This window comes from Acipenser ruthenus, chromosome 11 (genome assembly GCF_902713425.1).
Source record: "Acipenser ruthenus chromosome 11, fAciRut3.2 maternal haplotype, whole genome shotgun sequence".
Taxonomy (NCBI): Eukaryota; Metazoa; Chordata; class Actinopteri; order Acipenseriformes; family Acipenseridae; genus Acipenser; species Acipenser ruthenus.
The window spans coordinates 24541150-24562576 of NC_081199.1; the positions used below are offsets into that span (position 1 = coordinate 24541150).

A 21427-nucleotide genomic window follows, 5' to 3' on the forward strand; every position below is an offset into this window, starting at 1 on the left:
ATAACAATCTGTCATAGTGTGTGTTCAGTTCCACCACCATTATGAAGGCAAATACAAATGTTCTAATCAATCCAGCAAGTCATTAACACGGTCAATGGCTTACCTTGATTGAGTGTTCCAGCCTACTTTATTTTCCCATGGCTGCTTATGACCAATTTACTGTCACTTGGTATACGTACAGGAATTATTTAAGAACATAAGAATGTTTACAAACAAAAGGAGGCTTCTTTCATTCCACATGCACATTCAGCAGTGCCCTGGGTTTTTCATGAGGAGACTGGGCAGAGAAAACACAAACACAAACAGTTCAAATATGTATAACAAGGCAAACAAGGATGCACTCTGATAAACAGCGTGCAACATTTACAGTGCATCTGAATATATTTGGCTCTCAGTGCAGGGACTTTCTTTATCAAAGCAATTTGGAGAGACTTCCAGCTAGCCGCAATTCTAACTGGGGCTTATGGAGTCAAACAAGACTGATTTCAAATCGCTTTAGATTCACTCCATGTGACAGATGGAAACACGGCATTCATCTTTAGTTTTGACTTCTAGCTCAGCCTTCAGACATATTACCTCTAGTGGGTTGACAAAAGAACACAGTATTTGAACTTTAAAAGCATATCTCCAAGACCCTTTTAAATCCATTGTCATCTATTATAATCACCACTGTTCTCCTTGTAACTTTTCATACCTGATGTGATTTATATCCTTCCCAGTAAAACTGCATGAACTGAAAACCTCCCAATGCTCTGAGCAACAGAGTATTCTAGAAAGAACCCCCACAGCTCTGGCATGTCATTAAATCTATGTCTCAAATCAACCTCAATCTCCCATTGTGCGTGTGCCTGTGTGTCTGTATGTGTTCGTGTGCTGCACTATAACCCTGAGCTTGCTGACTGCGTTTTCTGTTTTCTGTATACAGGGGGAGTAAGATAATTAGGGCTTCTGGTTTTCGGTTTTAACCGATAAAACCCGATAAAACACCCCCCTATACAAAAAAAATTAAATCAGTTGATAGCCAATAAACTGTGGAAATGGTTAATCTATTCACGTTGACTTTACCCTTTTCACATTAAAAAAAATTAAACCTACTACAAAAATAATAATAAATACATTTCCCAGTGCTGCTGGGCAATGTCCAGCCTTCCTGACTTGTATCTATCATTGATTAGTTCTGAATACTTTAAACCCGCCCCAACTACTGAGTGACAGCACATTCCTACATTTCTATTGGAGACTCTGCTTGCGAGATTTAAAACGAGATTACAATCAGGATGGAGGCTTGTTAGCGGAATTTAAAGCTGTATTACAGTTAAGATATGGAGGATTTAAAACAGAATTGTGGCGAAATGTACAAAAATGCCTACACACAAAAACCCCAGAGGAATGTGCCTGTGACAATAGGGATTTAGTTGTGGAAGACAGCAAAGGAAAGAAGGTACAACTTAAGTGTGCAAGTACTGTTGAGTTACTATACATATTTTGACACACTCAAAAAAAAACGCTCATGCATTTTGGAAAGTAACTGAAAACACTCATTTCATACAGTATATCAAAAACAAAAGCCCCCCAAAAAAACGATTTACATAAAACCCGAAAACAGCTAAAAATAAGCACCGAAAAATACAATTTATAAAACCCAAAAAAGAGAAGCCCCAAAGAAAATGTAGACGGCATGGGTTTGTAGTGCACCCGCCACCCCCAGCTCTCTCTGTCTGTCTCTCTCACTCTTGTCTTTCTCCTTACACTTTTTTTGGAAATTTGTTTGAGAGTCCTGTCGTGTTCCAGAAGACTTTGCTTGCTTTTTTTGCTGACTTTCACAAACTGAATAAATATCTGTTATGGGATTTCCAACATAATTAATGGTTCAATTCCAGGACGTTATATAGCCACCATGACTTTAACATTCCTCGCATTATTAACCGTTAACATTTAGACCTGTTTGCAATAGGCTATTGCCTGCTTTACACAGTTACCAAAATTAAATATCTATCAAAAAATTAAGAAAATAGGGCTGTTGCACCAGTGAATATGGCTGTGCAATGGATTGTTCAGAATCATGGATCTTGAAACACAACATTGAAGAGCCCATTCCTAGTGGTATTTCCATATCTATGGTTTCTGAAAAGGAAGACGGTCTGCCAAAGACTTGAAAGCAATAGATTGGACAACCCCAGCATGCTGCTACGTTTTAGGATCAACATTGCAGAAGTTAACTTCATTGGAGCCAAGGGAGTAATTGCCATTACTATTCTGGATGAGACTGAGCCAATATTTCAGTAATCTTGCATCACCATGGGCATCAGGACATACTAGAAAGAATGTATGTAACAAGAGGACAGTATGTGTATCCTTTATATCATAACATAAAGACTGGACTATATTAGAACATATGGACTACTGCTACTACAATTAATAATCAACATAATCCTCATCAGTTTCATAATCAGATATTGATTACCTGTCAGCAAAGGTTTCTTCTGTCTGCTTTCTGTGATTGGCTGTTAACTTAGAGGCCGGATTTTTATAATACATGTTGTCTGCTGCTAGATTTCACTAAGCCTGTAGGCCAAAAGAACCAGATTTCCCTTGTTTCAATAAGCAGTGTGAAATCAATCCACCTTGATCAGCCATCTTGAATTGGGACTCTGGTAGCCCCAGGTGATTTGAGAGAGAAAGCGACCTCAAACAAAACAACGACAAAAAATATAGTAAACTGTTACCAGATGTACCAGACCTACTCTTACAGGCCAATTTCAGGGTGCAGATGGAAATCTTTAGTAGATTTATAGCAAAAAGATTTGTCCTGATTTTGAAACAGACAGACCAACAAATAGTTACGTCAGAATGAACGACTCAGTCTTGGGTACAAAACAAGAGTTAAAAAAGCTGTAACTAATGGGTGAAAAAAGCTGTAACTAATGTAATATTGTACTTGACTGTGTTGCACCTGTTTCTAACCACAATTAACTGTTCTAATGCAGAGGCAGGCTGGTACAACTACAGTGAAACATGTTTGTGTGAAAAAGCTGCATTTAAATCGGGGAGGAACATTTCACAAGGAACAATTTATGTAATTAGAGTGCCAAGTAGTGGTCATTGACAAAAGCGTTTCACCGAAACAGTTGTCCAATTTAGGTTAATTTCTGCTTAATATATGATGTAGGACTAGATTCTTAACGCTCTTTAGCTCAGGTTGTCATTGGCACCTTTTTATTTTTTATATTTTAGAAATTAACAAATTTACCAAACTTAACTTACTTTCTTAAGTTTCCACTGACCAATATGGGTGTATATAGGTGCAAGCTGGGATGCATTCCTGTTGAGCACTGTGCTTTTGAGCCTGGTAATCGTTTCCATGGACAGTAAGGCTCAGGTTTGTTAATATATTTGAAACCTGTGCATATAATTGGAAGTTACTTGTGATGCTGATGGGTTGAAAGTTTGGATATAATATTATTATTATTATTATTATTATTATTATTATTATTATATATGGCGAACAATAATGTTTCTATAAACGTCAGTGTTTTACAATCTTATTATACACAGTGGTGGAGCTAGACCCGTGTATAATAAGATTAGGTGGTGGCACGAGACCAGTATATAATAAGGTTGATGATAAACCTGCTAATCTCAATTTTTATAAACAAACTCTAACACCAGTACATGAGCACTGTTAATACCAAAACAAACCACAATGACCTGCAGATTTAAAGTTTTATCCACCGCGCTAGTTCTACAATTTCTGTTTATTATGTCACCATGTATTTTAACAAATAATATTCACCAAAACTGTACATATAAGGCTATAATTGTTTCTTGGGTTTCTGGTGACATTGACAAAGCACATAATTTATATCTCACAGAAACCCTTGATAGAATTACAGCCTTATTATGCCCATTTGGAAGTATATAATAATATTTAAACCTTTACATTAACTTAAACATAAAAATAATTAGTGAATCAACATGCATTTAAAAAAAAAATCTAATATTAATAAATACTTCATTAATTAATAATTAATTAAGCCTTCTCTATTGTTAGATAACATTGTAATTGTACTTATTCACTCCATGAGGTTCGATTTTAATATCTCAGCTTTTCAAAAGAAGTTTTGGGATTTTGTCCGTTGACTTCTCATCCTGTTTTGGGTCCTGTGTGCTCACTTAACCTGTTCTGAGAATGCTAAACAAACCATTTTCGGTGAGACCTGAATGAATCTGCTTGCAGATGAAGGAAAGGCAATCATTAGAACAGCCTGCTCATTAACTCCCATCCCCCTTGATCTACATCACACATATATGTTGCAAGGTCTGAACCGAACCGAACCGAACCAATGTGTACATCCCTCATAACTGATGCAAGAAAACACATTAAGAAAACAACCCCAACCCCAAAGCTGAACGCTATGGTTTGCTACAATTTATTAGATAACCATAGAGTAGCTATTGATTGCGTCATTAAATGGTGGAAATTTGCCTTAGAAAACAGTATGGGGTAGTCTGTTTTAAACAAAACTAGTAAAACTGTCACTGAAGTTTAGTATGATTGTCCAGTTTCTTGTTGTAAGACCTATTTCCTAGCTGCTTCGCTTCTGTAAGGTCTAGATAGCCCTATTTATTTTACAGTATTACCATTGCAGCTGCATATTCTTTTGAGGTTGCTGTTTTCTGTACTCGTTTCATTAACTACGTGTCTGCTGTCTGTGAGATTTTGTGTTTGGGATGGAAGCAATTCTGAATTTTTTTATGTCTGTAAGCTATATTCAGGAAGAACATGGTTTGTACCTTTGTATGAATTCCAATAAATAATGTTTTAGGAAAGACACGTACAGCTTATTGGTCAGTACACATCTAGGTGTTAAATGAGTGACGTCCAAGATTTTCTTCCCCTTTACTTCAAATCTTTTTATTCTTTGCTTGCTTTTATGTAGCTTTTTCAAATACAGCACTATAGTTTCTTAATGTATAATCACTTACTGTCCTGTAGATCTCTTTGTCTGATTGTAGTAACTGTAGATCACTGGGGTAAACCTGCCACACAGCACATGAAGTTTTGGGGTACCAGGAAAAAACATTTAATTTACTTTGCTTCTGTAAACAAGATTAATAAAGTTAAATAATCAAGCACAAGAAAAGATGGTCCATTGATAATTTTGCTAATACAGTAAGAAATAAATTTGAAGGATTTGGTTAGCACCCTTTTAACCTGAGGAATCTGTCTGGTGGTGAGTACAGAGTTGAAGCATGTTGCCCTATTGACATCTGGGTAGCGTCAGAGTGGGTCATAATATCATTCTCTGTTTGAAATTAACAGAAATGAAATATATAGAGGGGGATCCTAAGCCGGTTTCTGGTTTCTGCTCACAAACTCCCCCACTGACAAAGAATGCTTTTAAAAAAATGTCTTATCTTCCCCCACCGCTGAATGACTCATTTGGTGCCAGCAGCATCTTGCACAATGCAAGCCAGACAGTTTTGGGTGATTTAACACCTTGGACAGAGAACAGTGCCCTTCATAAATACAGCTGACAGGGGTCGAAACCACAGACCAATTGAGAACAATGGTCTGTCTCTGAATGAGAACAACCAACGAGAAACACCCCACGTGGACTCGGGCACAGGCCAAAATAACCAAACTAACCAATCACAGGGTGGAAGTGAGAATCACAAAACCAGCCGCGCGACTTTCAAACGGAGCGTGCTCTCCACAAACGAAGAGTTTTTCCACACTAAGCAGGTTACCGACAGAAGGAACAGCGCTCCAGGCAAGAGAGAGAGCTCCCCACACCGAGAGCTCCCCACACTGAGAGCTTCCCATACGTGCTGCCCATGAGCTCCCCACACTGAGAGCTTCCCATACGTGCTGCCCATGAGCTCCCCACACTGAGAGCTTTCCATACATGCTGCCCATGAGCGCCCCACACTGAGAGCTTCCCATACATTCTGCCTATGAGCTCCCCACACTGAGAGCTCCCCACACTGAGAGGTTCCCATACATGCTGCCCATGAGCTCCCCACACTGAGAGCTTCCCATATGTGCTGCCCATGAGCTCCCTACGCTAGAAGTGTGCCGCACAGAAGGAACAGTGCTCCAGGCAAGACAGAGAGTTCTCCACACAAGGAACAAGTCTTTGAACTTTGACAATCAGGAGGAGTGCTGAGGAAGAAATGGAAGCTGAACTGTTCTGAAGAAAGTTACTGAAGTCATGGGAGCATAATTGCTCGAATTTACAGAAGGCAAGGAAAAATCAATGTTCTGGATAATGTCTAAAGTCATCTTCTGAGGAAGGGCCCTGCCATCCTACGAGAGACTGAATCAGTAAACAGGATACTGCATCAATCGGAAAGCGGGTCTTTGTTTCCACGAAGCTGCACGAAACGAACTGAAGCGAAGCCATCAGTTATGCTTTTGGAAGATCCCGAGAGAATTGCATCAAGAACACTTATACAAACTATATAACTTTTCAATTGCAACGCATTATCTGAACTGAGTTACGTCTGATCAACGGAACTATTCCCAGTTGGAAAACTGCTGACAATAAAGATAATGTTGCAAGACTTGGACATCAACAAGCTGATCTCCATTTGAAAATAACTATTTGTTTATTGCGAGCCTACGCAATACAATGCGTACAGCAAAGTACAGTAAAGTATCTTCTTTAATTGGAATTTCAGATCCATAGAGCTGCAGTATTTATCTACAAAGTATTCATCTACTCGAGAAAGTTACTGTAGTAAATACTATCAAGTTAGTGGATAAACTGTTCTAGGAATAGAATATAACTTATTGTTTTTGAGTGTGAAAGAAATGTATTTTATTTCAAAGGAGTTGCCTCGTAAATGCAGATAATTTGATAATTGCCCCATTTCTGAGTTAATTTGAATACATAATCAACTGAGGTTGATAACATATTATTAATTTGGTACATCACTTCTAAACTAAATTAACACGGTAAAACTAATTTGCTAAATTAGGTACTGGAATGTTTGTTTCTTAGCAGACGCCCTTATCCAAATGAAAGCACACAAAGCTCACAAAGTAATTCCAGTAAATCGTATCTAATATGTATTGCTATCACTTTGTAGATCTCACATTTCCCTATATGGAAGATGCACACATTGTTGAACATGTATTTTATTTTCAACGGTAACAATAAAACTGGCGAAAGTTGTTTGCAGTCATTTCTGTGCTGTACTTCCCATTGAAGGAACACAGCCAACCTTGTAGGACAAATGTTTTTCTTTTTTTTCGGCAATGATTGTTCCTTTGCGTATTATTTTTTAAATATATATTCTCCCAGATGCTAGACGCTTTGGCTGACATGTTTTCAATGTCAACTTAGTTACTTCATGCGACATCTCGAAGGGTTTTACAATGCTTACCTATGCTTCACCATGTTTTCACTATGCTTTATTACCCGTTGCTATGCTTTTACAATGGAAAACATGTATAAAGGACTGGCTTAAAGGTTGTCAGTCAATAGGGAAAGCAGCTCGTTGATTAAAAGCAGCTGGATTTCACTATTCAGAGGAAATGAACAAGGACGTACAAGACTACCTGAAAGCAAAATAAATGTATTTAACTTATTAGTACCAGATATCATGTTTTAAAATACAAATTTTCTTTCAAACCTATATATTTCAGATCTGTATCACAAATGGAAGCCCACGACAGTAAAGATTTATGAATCGTTTTGTTGGCTATAGAACAATCATTTCATGTAATTACCTTAATTAAAATTAATTGAGAACAGGGAATGAGCAACTTATCATTTAAATACACCATTTAACTTAATAGATAAAACACAGGTTTTTCTCTTTTGCATGTAGTACTGCTAAACTGTTTAACTACATCATTAGAACTATGCACATGGGCCCATTAACAAAATAACAAATGACTGTTCAGCTTATTGATGACAGCTGTTACATGGTGGCTATAATAAACCAAATGTGTTCACAAAAATACAATAAAGGGGTTATAGCTAGTGAAATCATTCTTACCTCTCATGTTCTATGTAGGTCTCTTTAAGAAAGCTTTTGTTTAAATGCTTACTTTCAGGTGTTTTGTTATACAGAGAGTGGTAAGGGTATAGAATGGGCTACCTTGACATGTTGTTGAGGCAGAATCACTTGTTTCCTTTAGAACTTGAGAAAGTTCTGAGATAATCAACTACTATGAACTGAATGAGCTTAGATGGGCAGAATTGCCTCCTCTCATTCAGAACTTTTCTTATGCTTTTCTGAAGTGGCCTATAGTCGTCAAACAACTCTAACAGACCACTTGACAATAAGGCCTTAAAACTGAGAGGCTTATAAAATTTCTGTCGTACAATACCAGATCAAATGTTGTATAACTGCACACATAGTGAAAGGAAGTGCACAACTATGATAAGAGCTGGGAGCAAATGGCTCCAAGAGGGATTATTCTTTTAAGATTCCACATGTGAACATCCCAACAATGTCACTGTTGAAATGATTCCTTCCAGTTCCAGTGTATAACAAGCCTTCTCCAGCACAGGCGATGTCCTGGGGCCTCTCAGTTTAGGCTAACCTGGCGAATCATCTTTTTAAATCAAACAAAAAGGCCCACAGCGCCACACTTAGCAACCTGTGTCTTTGTGCCCCCCCCCCCCCCTCCCCAGCCCCTCCCATGGAGCCAAGCCTGGTGATATTGAGGCAGATGCGAGATGTGACGGTGAAGGCAGGCGAGATGGCGGTCTTTGAGTGCTTTATCTCTGGGCCCCCGGACGTCGACGTGGACTGGCTTTCCAGTGGCAAACTGGTTCAGCCAGCCCTGCTCAATTGCAAGATGCACTTCGACGGCAAGAGATGCAAGCTGCTTCTGAACTCAGTGCATGAAGACGACAGCGGCACGTACACCTGCAAACTGAGCACTGCCAAAGGTGAGCAAAACTCTCCCCAACATGCTTTCACTGTGGAAGCAAGGTGTAAGGTTTTTATACTAGTAAGGGAAAGTAACTTTGATGTATCCTCTAGCATTTGTTATCTGACAAATGCTTTGGACTTCAACAGAATCAGCCATTCAGGCTGTGCAGGGAATGGGAGACGTTTTTACATTTCTTTACCCAAACTGCATTGTGCTTTTATTGCAGTATAAAGATGTTTGGAATCCTCTTAAAGTGAATGGCAGGGAGGAAATAGAACCCTGATTAAAGGACTTTAATCTGGATCGCTTAGGATGCTTCAAATTTATGTTACTTTATAAAGCAAATTTGAAGACTTAAGTTCCGTTAGCTTTAGCATGCATATTCTGAAGGATAGTGACCGCTCCACTCTGACTTTGATTGGCTCAGTTGATCTGTGATGTTTATAACCCATAAAAAAAACACAGCAAATGAACCACAGTTAACATCTAATGAAATACAGAAGCACAAGAATCCCAGGCACAAACCACTACACTTGCTGTCACCCAGTGTAGATTATTTATGTTTCAGATTGTGTTTTACTTGTACTGGTAAATGCATTTGTAATACATTTATAAGAGATACAAATAATTAAACCAAAAATAAATTAGCCATTGTCCAAACTAATATAAAAAAAAAACAAACCCCAAGACATATAAATCAAGGTACAGTGCTCCCCCTTTATAACGCTGTGTCGGGAGCCATGGTTAAGATACTAGTGAATACTAGTGTTAGTGTAATGGCATTATGGGGCAAATGGGAGCCATGACCGTACCGTATATATCCTGTTCCGCAGTATAAAGGGCCACTTTATAAAGGGGGAGCAGTGTATATACTACCAGGTGACGCAGTAGGCTCTAAAACATTGGGCACATTTAAAAAACGACTCGATTCTGTCCAATTAAATCAGATCCCCCTATTCTGGGAGCATGGTGTGCTAACAAGGAATGAGCCTTGATGGGCCAAACGGCCTTTTCTCATTCCCAAACTGTCTTATGTTCTAATGTGTTTAAGACATATAGCAAAGAATGCATTATGAATATATTTGGCATAGGATTATAAATGCTTGTGCTAGAGTCCTGGTATACTTGCCTCAGGCGGCCGAGGAGAACACAGAAGAGACTGAGGTAGACAGATTGACGTTGATACACCGACACAGGTGCACGGGATTTAATCAATAAACAAACAAAGTAAACAATAATGTCATGTGATGCTACCATGTGATGCTACCAATGGTACACGACTGTACAAACACTCAAAATAAAACACAATACAACAAACCATAAATCAAAGGTGCCGTGAAAACGGCAGGCCTTGCAGCAGCCCCGATCATAGTGATCTCTGTTTTTATACTGACGCTCCGCTGAGACACACCCACCTGCCTGCTGGAACAGCTGATTGCTTTCAGCTGCTGCTCCACGCAGACAGGTAACCGTTCCCAGTGGAGCGCCACAGCAGTTAAACAATTAATTAAATCAATTTACAACAAATAACCCAAAAATATATAATAAAACTACACATTTCCCATGTGCAGGGCATCCGCCCTACCACAATGCTGTATCATAAAATAGTTTTGATTTTATAAGGAACTCTTTTTTGTAGTTAGCTTACTAAAGTATTAACACACATTGTTATTTTTGTGTTAATGGTTAGGTAGTATACTGCAGTACCCTATTTATGAACTAATTAAATAGGCCAGCTGAGTGTTCAGCAAACATTCCCCATTATTGTTATCAACTCCAAGGATCATGTCATTGAAATTGGGTTAAAGATGTTAATTTAGTAATGTGTTGCAAATTAGATCTGGTCTTATTGTATTATACTTTTTTATTACTTGTATCATACCTTTCTTATAAATTGTGAATAGATATTTGAACTAATTGAACACAAAATAGACAACATGTAAAAATGTTAGTAAACTAGTAACTAATAAGCAATAACAGTATCCCTTAAAATAAAGCAATGACCATAGTGTACTGTAGTTTCTGATCCCTGTTCTCTCTCCCTCACAGAGGAGCTGACCTCCAGTGCCAATCTCAAAGTCATTCCCTCAATCGAGCCTCTTTTCACGAGGAAGTTGGATGTCCTGGAGGTGATCGAGGGTCGGACTGCTCGATTTGGCTGCAAAGTCAGCGGGACGCCTCCTCCACAGGTCACCTGGAGTCACTTCGGTGAGCAGGCTTTGCATCCTTCCCTCCTCTCTCCACCCCCTCCCCTCCCTTAAAGAGCAACTGGGTATAAGTAGGAAATATAAGTTAACCAATTATTGTATTGTAGATTAATTGTTAATATAGTCAATATAGTTCTCAGGGAATCCTATCTGACCTCTGCATACACCTGGTACACCAGAGTGTAACCATTAACCTGTCCCCCTGCAACACTGTGCCCTTAGTGGACAGAAGAAATACCAATAATTCTGACTGCTGTATTTCTTACATTCACAAGTGTGGACAGTAAGTTACATTAAGATTTGTATTCATTTTTTTTCTATCTATCTAATAGGCGGGCATCTTGCTTGCAGGCCTGTGTGATGTTGCTATTTTTACTCATTTTATTTGCTTCCTGGCCTTAGTGTTATGATAGTGTTATTATTATTATTATTAATTTCTTAGCAGACGCCCTTATCCAGGGCGACTTACAATTGTTACAAGATATCACATTATACATTATTTCACATTATACAGATATCACATTATTTTTACATACAATTACCCATTTATACAGTTGGGTTTTTACTGGAGCAATCTAGGTAAAGTACCTTGCTCAAGGGTACAACAGCAGTGTCCCCCACTGGGGATTGAACCCACAACCCTCCGGTCAAGAGTCCAGAGCCCTAACCACTACTCCACACTGCTGCCCGTTATCTTGTGGAGTCAAAATAACACAACTGTCACAAAAAATATATTCAAAAATCGATAGAGAAACAAGTACTCCAATAAAGCTGTAGCTTTGTCCAGGAGTTCAGCAATAACTTATAAAAAATGAGCATTAACACACCAAAGTGTTGATAAAACACAAAACGTTTGAACTGCCACACAGAAAAGTGCAATACAACTATAGCATGATGTAATTTATCCTCCTGTGTTTCTGCTTTCTTTCACAGACCAAGTGGTTGAAGAAAGTGAGAATATCCACATCCTGAAGGACATGGGGCTCCACTATTTAATTATCTCCCATGTCAGCAATGAGAATGAAGGCTTCTACACCGTCATAGCCAAGAACAGCCATGGAGAGATTGAGTGCTCAGCTGAGCTGTATGTGCAGGAGCCTCGCCCGGCTGTCTCCTTACAAATGTAAGGAAATCTCTCATATTTATTGGGGTTAGCATGAACTTCAGAGACTGCTGTCCTTCTGCCCTATTATTGGTCAATACAATGAGACCAAGCTGGGAAGAAAGTCCCTGAAAGCACTTACTGAGGGTTTCCCAGTTGCCCATAATACTGTTTCTTGCCCTTTTTAGAGTTCTGGTTTAAATAAACGGTCATGGAAACTACTGTGTCGGGACCAAGAAAGCTCCAGTCAAGTTGGAGAGATGAGTTTTGTAAAATAGTTCATCTCGATATTATTGGATTAAAGCTTTTTAATCCAGTCTCTTCTTTACTCTTGTTGTTTTTAAAGGAGTTAAATCTATTTTAATGAGAAATAGTTTATCTTCACAAAATACAAAGCGTATCTTTAAATTAATTGATCAAAGTGTGTGAAAGTGATTAATTACACAAATACAACAAGTGTTTTCCCACGGATGCAAATAAAAGTGCTTTTAGCACATCCTGTAACTGCAGTCTTGCTGTGTCAACTTTTACTGGCAGTGCGAAGCTGGAAAAGATGCCTTCGATCCCTGAGGAGCCAGAGGTGCCCGAGAGCGAGGTGGAGCGGTTCACCATGCCGGACTTCGTTAAGCCACTCCACGACATGGACATGGTTGAGGGGAAGGAGGCTGTTCTCAAGTGCAAGGTGGCGGGCATGCCCTACCCCACCATCACCTGGTTCCACAACGGCCAGAAGATCAACAGCACTGATGACAGGAAGATGACTCAGTGTAAGGGCAATGTTTAGATTTTCTATCTAGCTGTCTATCAATGTATGAATACTTTTCACATACCTAAAAACAAACAAAAAAAAATATGTGCAAATCAAAAATATAACAGTGCCAGTACCTTTAGCGTATTTAAGGAAAAATATGTTAAACATCAGAAAGGATCCTATTTTATGAATAGTTGAATACAGCACTGTATCTTATATTTTTATATATATATATATATATATATATATATATATATATATATATATATATATATCAGTATATATATAGTATTTAAGTTCTTTTTTTTATGTACAGTATATCATATATCCCAAATGAGTATTAAATGTTGGCATTTCTTTATAAAATATTTTATAGATAGCTTTAGTAGGATATTTATACTAATTATTGCTGTATGGTAACATACAGTGGTATCTCTACAGTCAATTCTGTACCAATACTTTCTTTTAGAGGATAGGGTACCAATGATTGTCTTCCATCTGAGCAATGGGAGCTAATATGAAAAGCAAGTGAAAGTGTTTGAATGGGTGCTGCTGTAGTGTACCGTTTCCCTCCTGTCATTGCTGTTGCTGTGGGTAAACTGCCCCCTCCGGCACTAACACTCTCCATCTCCAACGCTTTCTTCCCATGCAGATAGAGACAACCATAGCTTGGTTATCCGCTCAGTCACACATGCTCACAGAGGCGTCTATAAAAGTGTAATTTCAAACAAGGTCGGAAAGGCCACATGCTATGCTCATTTGTACGTGACAGGTAAGTGCAACTACTCATTTCATCCGTCTAATTCCTCTCCTGCCATTGTTAACCTAGCCCTTTGGATCTGTTCTATCACAAGGTTATTGTACATTTCTTGTTCTTAGAAATATTGGGCAGGATTTTCAAAAACCATTGTTATTGTATCGAACTCGTGGTACAGTAATGAGAGCTTTAGTAGCAAGTGATTTTCAAACAAAATCTGTTAATTAAATCAATCCATTAATGCTTTAAAATTTAGTTGATGAGGTCATTAATGAACGCATTTCTCGTTAAAAAGCTTGTCGCAGGTCACCTACATCACTTCCTGTCTCAACAACTAGATAAGGGGAACTCAAAATATCTGTTTAACGAGATCAAAAACAATTAATGGAAGCATAATTCGCTGTTATGGAAACCACTAGCATACAGAAATAAAAAATAATGAGAATATCTATGTGTATAATTTGTAAACTTCACATACAGTTGTGCATTTTGTCATAAAGAATGTACATTTATTTAGAACACTTCACATATAAAATGCTGATTCACGATTATCTGATGGCACGGATTAAAAACAAATAATAATTAAAACCCATTAGTAATTTACCCTCATTCGGGGGGATATTTTGCCACAGTTTAATATATACAACTCTTTTAATGTGCATTTTGCAATTAAAAAGAAAAAAAAACAAAAAACGTAAGCCATCTATGTATATTGGATGGAATTTATTTTCTTATGATGACATCTACTTTTGTATGTATTTTAGTATGTATGATTGTAGGCTATAAATACATACGTTTCAAATGCCATTGTTATTTGTAGTTGTTAGTTATTAAACATTTATACCATGTATGTAACACTTCATTATATATTTATTAAGCTTTTAAAATTACGCTAGAACTCCCTAACCCAATACACAATTTGTTTATAATTAATTGTTTGCTGAATTCCTCTGATCGTGCATTTTCTCTGGTACTCTTTGCTCGCCTCTGCGATAAATTAACTCAATATGATTAGAAATAGTCACCGAACACTTACAGTATTATAAGATATATGCATACAAACGTGAAGGTGAAAGTGTACATTGTACATAAAGTGTAGGGGGAGTCTGACAACATTATGAAATATGTTTAGGCAAACTCCATGTCAATGATCTTGATCACATTCCTAGTGCATCGCTGTGTGACGCCTGTTCTTTGTTCTTGTGTGGATAAGACACAGCTGTTAAAAGCCAAAGGATGCATTGCAAATCCGCAATCACCTAAGGAAACTTTATTTTAATATCTAATATGCTGTTTTCTATACCAAGATTTCATTTGTATAATTCAAGTAAAATCTACAGTAGATGTCAGCTGCCATATAATGTATGTATGCAGAATTCAAATATGCTACAGTTGCATTGATAAGTTCTTGGTAGTAACATTACACTGGGTGCAAATAACGGTATATCATTTTACAATACAACAAATATTCAGTGAGGTTACAAATGGTTAACATAAGTGAATACATCTCATTCATAACCACAAGTATAGAAAAAGAAAAAATATTTTCATAACTACAAATATTGAATTATCGAAGTAGTCTGTAAATTAACCCTGGGCCTGTACACTCTCTCTCTCTCTGTATCGTCGGCGTCACAGATGCTGTCTGTTTCAAGGTGAGTTATATACTCTTTTGTTAATTAAACCCCTCTTTTTCCAAGTGCAAATTAACTCCTGATATATGATGACAATTAACACGGATTTCCTTTTAAATTCCCACACAAACAAAAGAAACAGTCGCAAGAAGCACTGCTCGTTAAGATATTAACATTATTTCATAAATCAACATAATTTCGGAAGTCACATTCGGACGATTATTTAATAACGAAATAGGCACAATGACCGCTTGAAAATGCCAAAATCAATGCTACATACCGGTTTCTTGATTAACAATGGAATTATTATTTACAAACTTTTGAAAATCTTGCCCATTTTGTCTTAATGATTTATGCCTTGTTTTCACTGAAGCTATTGTCCTGTAAGGCTGCATATGCCAGAATGTATCATTTAAATTGATTATTATTAATTTCAAGGTTATTTCAAGGTCATTAAATAGATTTTCAGTGCAATAAAATGCTTTTATAAAGCAGCTATAACTGTCTTAATGATTTATTATGATTATGACTACTAATGTTACTGCAACTACAAATAATAATTGATATTCTTATTATATTTGTTTGTTTAAAAAAATGCAATTGCAAATGTTATGTACATCAAGGAATAAGAATCTATACATCTATCCAGATATTCAGGAAGCTGGTCATGAAACCAGCATGGATGAATTTGGATTCCCTCCAAGTCCAACAAGAAAGCCAGCTCATTTTTCCAATAAATGACAATAGTACTTGAGTGCTGCTTTATCCAAGTTAAAACAATTAACAAAGACAGAATGAGAGCATGTGTTTGAGAGCTAATGCTAGTGTTTGTATAGCAGACCCAAGTGCATTATCTGAGCTACTGTATGTTTTTTCCAGATGTCCTGCCAGAACCCCCAGATGGGCCCCCTGTAGTGGAAGCGATAACGGGCAAAACTGTCACCCTGCGGTGGAAGAAACCAAAGAAACTGGACCCCAGCATAGGTACCAATCTGTGGGCTTTCATGTATTAATTCAAGGTTGTTTGAAACTGTAGCTGATCCCATCCAGTACAGATTGCTTTCACTGCAGTACCACATCACTGAGCTCAGTTGCTGTAAAGACTTATTCCCATCCCTGGAACTAGACGTATATTAGCACTTTTTTGCTCTAACAGTATTTGCTTTCATTTCTCAGATGCCAGCTCACTGACGTACACCATCCAACAGCAAGCAGTAGGGACGAACCAGTGGAGCATAATAGTCTCCAACTTGAAGAAAACTTCATACACAGTGCACACTCTCTCCAAGGGGGTTCTTTATGCCTTCAGGGTGCTGTCATCTACCCCCAAGGCCCACAGCAAACCTTCTCCAGCTACAGAACTAGTACAGCTGGTCGATAGAGGTGAGCATTCTGTGTGCAACCACAAGCCTCTTCATCGCTTGCAATCATGACGAGTCAGGGTTACTTGAGCTGTATCCAAGGCCCATGCCATTTTACTGAAGCTGCCAGCGGCAACTCTGGTCAACAGACACACATTACTTCAAGTTTGAAATCGCATACAGATCTCATGCTTGAGCGCTGTCTCTATTCATAGTATTTCATTTTTCTGAAATAGTTCCCTTTGCTGTTATTCTGCTGACAGCAGGTGTTGGTGTGTTCATTGTGAACTCCATTGTCCACAAGTGGGTGGGTTGCTTAACATTTCTATGCATACACATGTTAACATTTCTATGCATACATGTTTCAAGTAAGCCCAGCAACACTAGAAACTTACTATATTAATCTATGTTACTATGTTATTTATCTCTCTGGCTCTATTTATTTATTTTTTTTTACCAAAAATAAATTGAGCACTGCACAGCAATGCACAGTTTAATCACACAATTCTTACTGACTGTTAGTTTTACCTTTTGATTGCCCAAAATGGGCCCCAAGATATTTTATAATTACTATGAAACCTTGCTATTAAGGCGAGTCAAGGGACAAGAAAATGTGGCCTTACTAAAGGGAGAGGCCTTTCCACTGCCGGTACATATTAAAAACTTTTGTCATAGACATATGCAAACTGTTCTAATTTACTGTTTCTTCTGAATTTAATGTGCAAATAAGTCATATCATGTTTCTTACATGTTTTCAAAGGGTTTGCTAGTTTACATTGAGTTGGTCTATTTAGAGAAGGTTTTTTTTTTTTTTTTTTTTACTGAGGTGGCCTTAAAGATACATCTCTAAGTTTAAATTGTATAGTTCAGTTTACTGAAGAAAATGTTGAATATGACTTGAACCAGTTAAAACAGATAATTCTGTAGCTGTTTAACAGTCATGTTTGATTTTGTCTGAAGGTTTAATTATGTGATAACTTCCCTGTAATGACCTTCTGCTCTGTACCTGCAGGCCCCTACCTGGAGGAGGCACCAGTTATCCTAGATAAGCCGGATGTGGTTTACGTGGTAGAGAACCAGCCAGCCTGCATTACCATCAGCCTGAATCATGTGCTCGCAGGGATTACGTGGAGGAGGTAGCTCTCCTTCAATTAGCTCCACATACTAGGGGCAGGCAACCTCCAGACCAGGCCTTTGTTCCAACCACGGCCTTCATTATTGAACCAGCTGAACCTACGACTAAGTACTTAATCCATTAATTATGATGGTGATACTCAGTGCTGGATTAACACTAGCGGGACAGAAATGGAAGCCATTGTTTCTTACACTCATGTGTCTATCTCTTTAAATAATATAGTAGGCTAGTTATTACAGTAATATATAATAGGCTCGTTTTAGGTGCTTGTTAGTGTTCTAGTTTACTGTGGACATATTATTATAGTTTATGACATTATAATTGTTTTCTACCATTTTCATCTTAAGGGAAAGTGGAAAATCCAGTTGTATGTTACTTAGAATCTTCCTCCCTCATATATTATTATTATTATTATTATTATTATTATTATTATTATTATTATCGTTAACTGTATACACGTAAATGTTCTCAGTGGGTCAAAATTATTCAAGTACTAAAACACGATAAGTTGGTGCAGTGAATGTTTTCTCCATAACAGCAGTATAAAATAGCCAACTGAATTGACTTAAAAACCACCCTGTATTTTTAACACTAACACCCTTTTGTTGTAGGAATGAGAGTATCTTGGTAAACACGCCAGGTCTGTTTGAGATGATCATGCCTGATGATGACCAGCATTCACTGAGGATAATGCGGATTAGGAGCAGTGATGTGGGAGAGCTCACCTGCACAGCCAGTAACCAGTACGGCAGTGATATCTGTACATTTTCACTTGAAATTGCAGGTGAGGGTCTTCCCTAGGCATGAACAGTCTGGTCAGTCCAATGGGGGCACATTGCCATTCTCATACATTTACTATACATTGGAGTGCTTTCCTTAAAGAGCAACTTGGTAAGGTATCTCAACTGTTCTTCTACTTGTTTTGAGTAATGATATATCATTTTCTGGTGACTTTTTAAAACTTTAGACGCTTACATCATCCCTGTGGCTTCAAACAGGCTCTCAAACATGTATTTTCTGCATCTGGTAGACCAGATTGTAACCATTAACCTGTCCCCCTGCAACTCTCTGTACCTAGTGAATGTTTGAAATACATCAGTAAGAAGTAACACACAAAACAGTTACATGGGGTCAAGCTAAACTTATAGAGGAAACATGTATGAGTGCCTGTAACCGGGATGGCTGGTGGTGACGCCAGACCCGGAAGAGGATGCACACGAAGTCAGTATTGCAGGGTATGAAAGCGCTGTTGCGTGGTTAACAATAAATAAAAGGTTTAAACAAAACAAAACACTTTACAAAACAAAACGGCACAGTGGCCAAAATAAACAGACAAGACAGACACGGAACAAACAAACAAGTATCATGCTGGTTTATACCCAGCATGCATAGCAATTGTTCACTTTAGGTTTCTCGCCTACTCACGACTCCCATTCCGCCTCTGAACACACCAACCTCGATCAGCTGAAGCTGTGTGTTTTTATAAATGTGACCGTCTCCAAATTAGTAATAAATTAATCAATCTGGAGACGGTCACATTCTACACAAGTTTAGCATGGACGGGGAAGTTTAACCCCATCCATGCTGCAAAACAATTAAGAATGAAAGAATGTGTTTTTACACACATAAACAATACATTCAAATAATAATAACACAAAAACACCCAATACACACAGGGACGGGGTGTACCCTGTCAGGGTGCCCTTTTGAGGCTTGAGGGGTGCTTTAAACTTCTGAGTTTGAACACCAGGATGTTATATGAGAAAGAACATTATAGAAAGAGCTTCTAAACAAGAAATAGCTTACAATTGTTATATCAGTCCCTCGTTTTTTTTAATAAGCCTCTGTAACCAGAGGATGGTGCAAGCTCAGAAAATGCATTCCAATCCCATTCCAGCGGCCCCTACTTTTGAATCCATCATGGAGGATATAGATGTGAGCACAGGAGAGACGTCTCGTTTTGCTGTGGTGGTTGATGGGAAACCCGTTCCAGACATCATGTGGTACAAGGTATGTTATGTGTTATGTGTCTTTTTCTGTTTAACCATTTTAAACCATTTTTACAACAAAAACAAACACTTAACAGCCCTTATATGCAAGCTATTTCTTGTTTTATAATTTATAATTGAATGTTTTCTACGTAACTAAAGTCAGTCAATTACAAAGACCTTTTATTTTAGGAAACGGTTTTAAAATATATATTTTGAATGCTGTACGTTTCAGTTAAATTAGAAATATTTAAGGAGACACAATTCAAAGTATTAAATTAGTGTTTTATTCAGTCTCAAAAATGTTTTATTTATCAATTTTCTCAAACGTCTTGTTATGACAAATAGTCTGCTTTAAAATCCAGGCCTAAGAAAAAGTAATTCTTAATGCTGATGCCCTTTCATCTCAGTAGTTAATGGCTAAAAGTTTTAAAGATGTGATTGTTTCATATTTATTGGAAGAAGAATATTGCACTGATATGGGGTGTGTTTAATGAAGAATATTGCACTGATATGGGGTGTGTTTAATGAAGAATATTGCACTGATATGGGGTGTGTTTAATGAAGAATATTGCACTGATATGGGGTGTGTTTAATGAAGAATATTGCACTGATATGGGGTGTGTTTAATGAAGAATATTGCACTGATATGGGGTGTGTTTAATGAAGAATATTGCACTGATATGGGGTGTGTTTAATGAAGAATATTGCACTGATATGGGGTGTGTTTAATGAAGAATATTGCACTGATATGGGGGGTGTTTAATGAAGAATATTGCACTGATATGGGGTGTGTTTAATGAAGAATATTGCACTGATATGGGGGGTGTTTAATGAAGAATATTGCACTGATATGGGGTGTGTTTAATGAAGAATATTGCACTGATATGGGGTGTGTTTAATGTGTTATGTAGATGAAAAATAATAATAATAATTATGGCAAATGGTATACATTAACCAAGGAGTGTACTGTGTAGCAAAATGAACCACATGCACCTTGTATAGCTCAAACAAGCAAACACTGCTGTGATCTTTAATTCCTGAAGAAAATTAACCTTAACAAGACAAAATAGCAGAATTATCTATGGGAACTCATATAACTCAGTGATGGTAGTTTAATAGCTTTTTTATTTCTTTAAATATTAAAACCATGTTGTCTTAACTTGTCATTAAAAGTTGCTTCTCCTTGGTGCAAATGCAAATCACGTATAAGGGGTTATTAAGGAGTGTTAATGGCGTTAGTAAATACTTGTAAAATGGACCTCTTAACAAGCGATCTAATGACATTACTGAATGCTTGCAAAAAAAATTGCAAATGGTAGTATGTCAATAACCATGTCAATAAAGCATTTGTTAGTGGTTAATTATTCCCAAAAAATAAAAAAAAATAGAAAAATGATCTTTTCATCATTCATTCATTCGTGCAGCACTTCCTCTCTATTCCAGTTGTATTGCCAAAATACGATTAATATTGCTATGATAAATGAGTTGTTTGGCACTGCATTCTTCCTGAGTTTCAGGTAACTATATTTAACTGGGTGGCTTTTACACGTTTAAACTGTGATCATTAGTGTCTTGCTGATATTGAATGTTCTC

The 21427-nt window shown here is 37.5% G+C and overlaps 1 protein-coding gene across 1 annotated transcript in view; it reads left to right on the forward strand.

Moving 5' to 3' along the window:
• LOC117426593 (striated muscle preferentially expressed protein kinase-like) overlaps positions 1-21427 on the forward strand; it is a 154245-nt gene that overhangs the window by 89865 nt on the left and 42953 nt on the right. The window contains exons 11-20 of the mRNA XM_059033421.1: positions 8652-8912; positions 10946-11104; positions 12037-12226; positions 12743-12972; positions 13609-13728; positions 16227-16331; positions 16524-16730; positions 17721-17844; positions 18455-18627; positions 19741-19853. Coding sequence (XP_058889404.1) covers positions 8652-8912; positions 10946-11104; positions 12037-12226; positions 12743-12972; positions 13609-13728; positions 16227-16331; positions 16524-16730; positions 17721-17844; positions 18455-18627; positions 19741-19853 — 1682 coding nt within the window. The remainder of the gene's footprint in view (positions 1-8651; positions 8913-10945; positions 11105-12036; positions 12227-12742; positions 12973-13608; positions 13729-16226; positions 16332-16523; positions 16731-17720; positions 17845-18454; positions 18628-19740; positions 19854-21427) is intronic.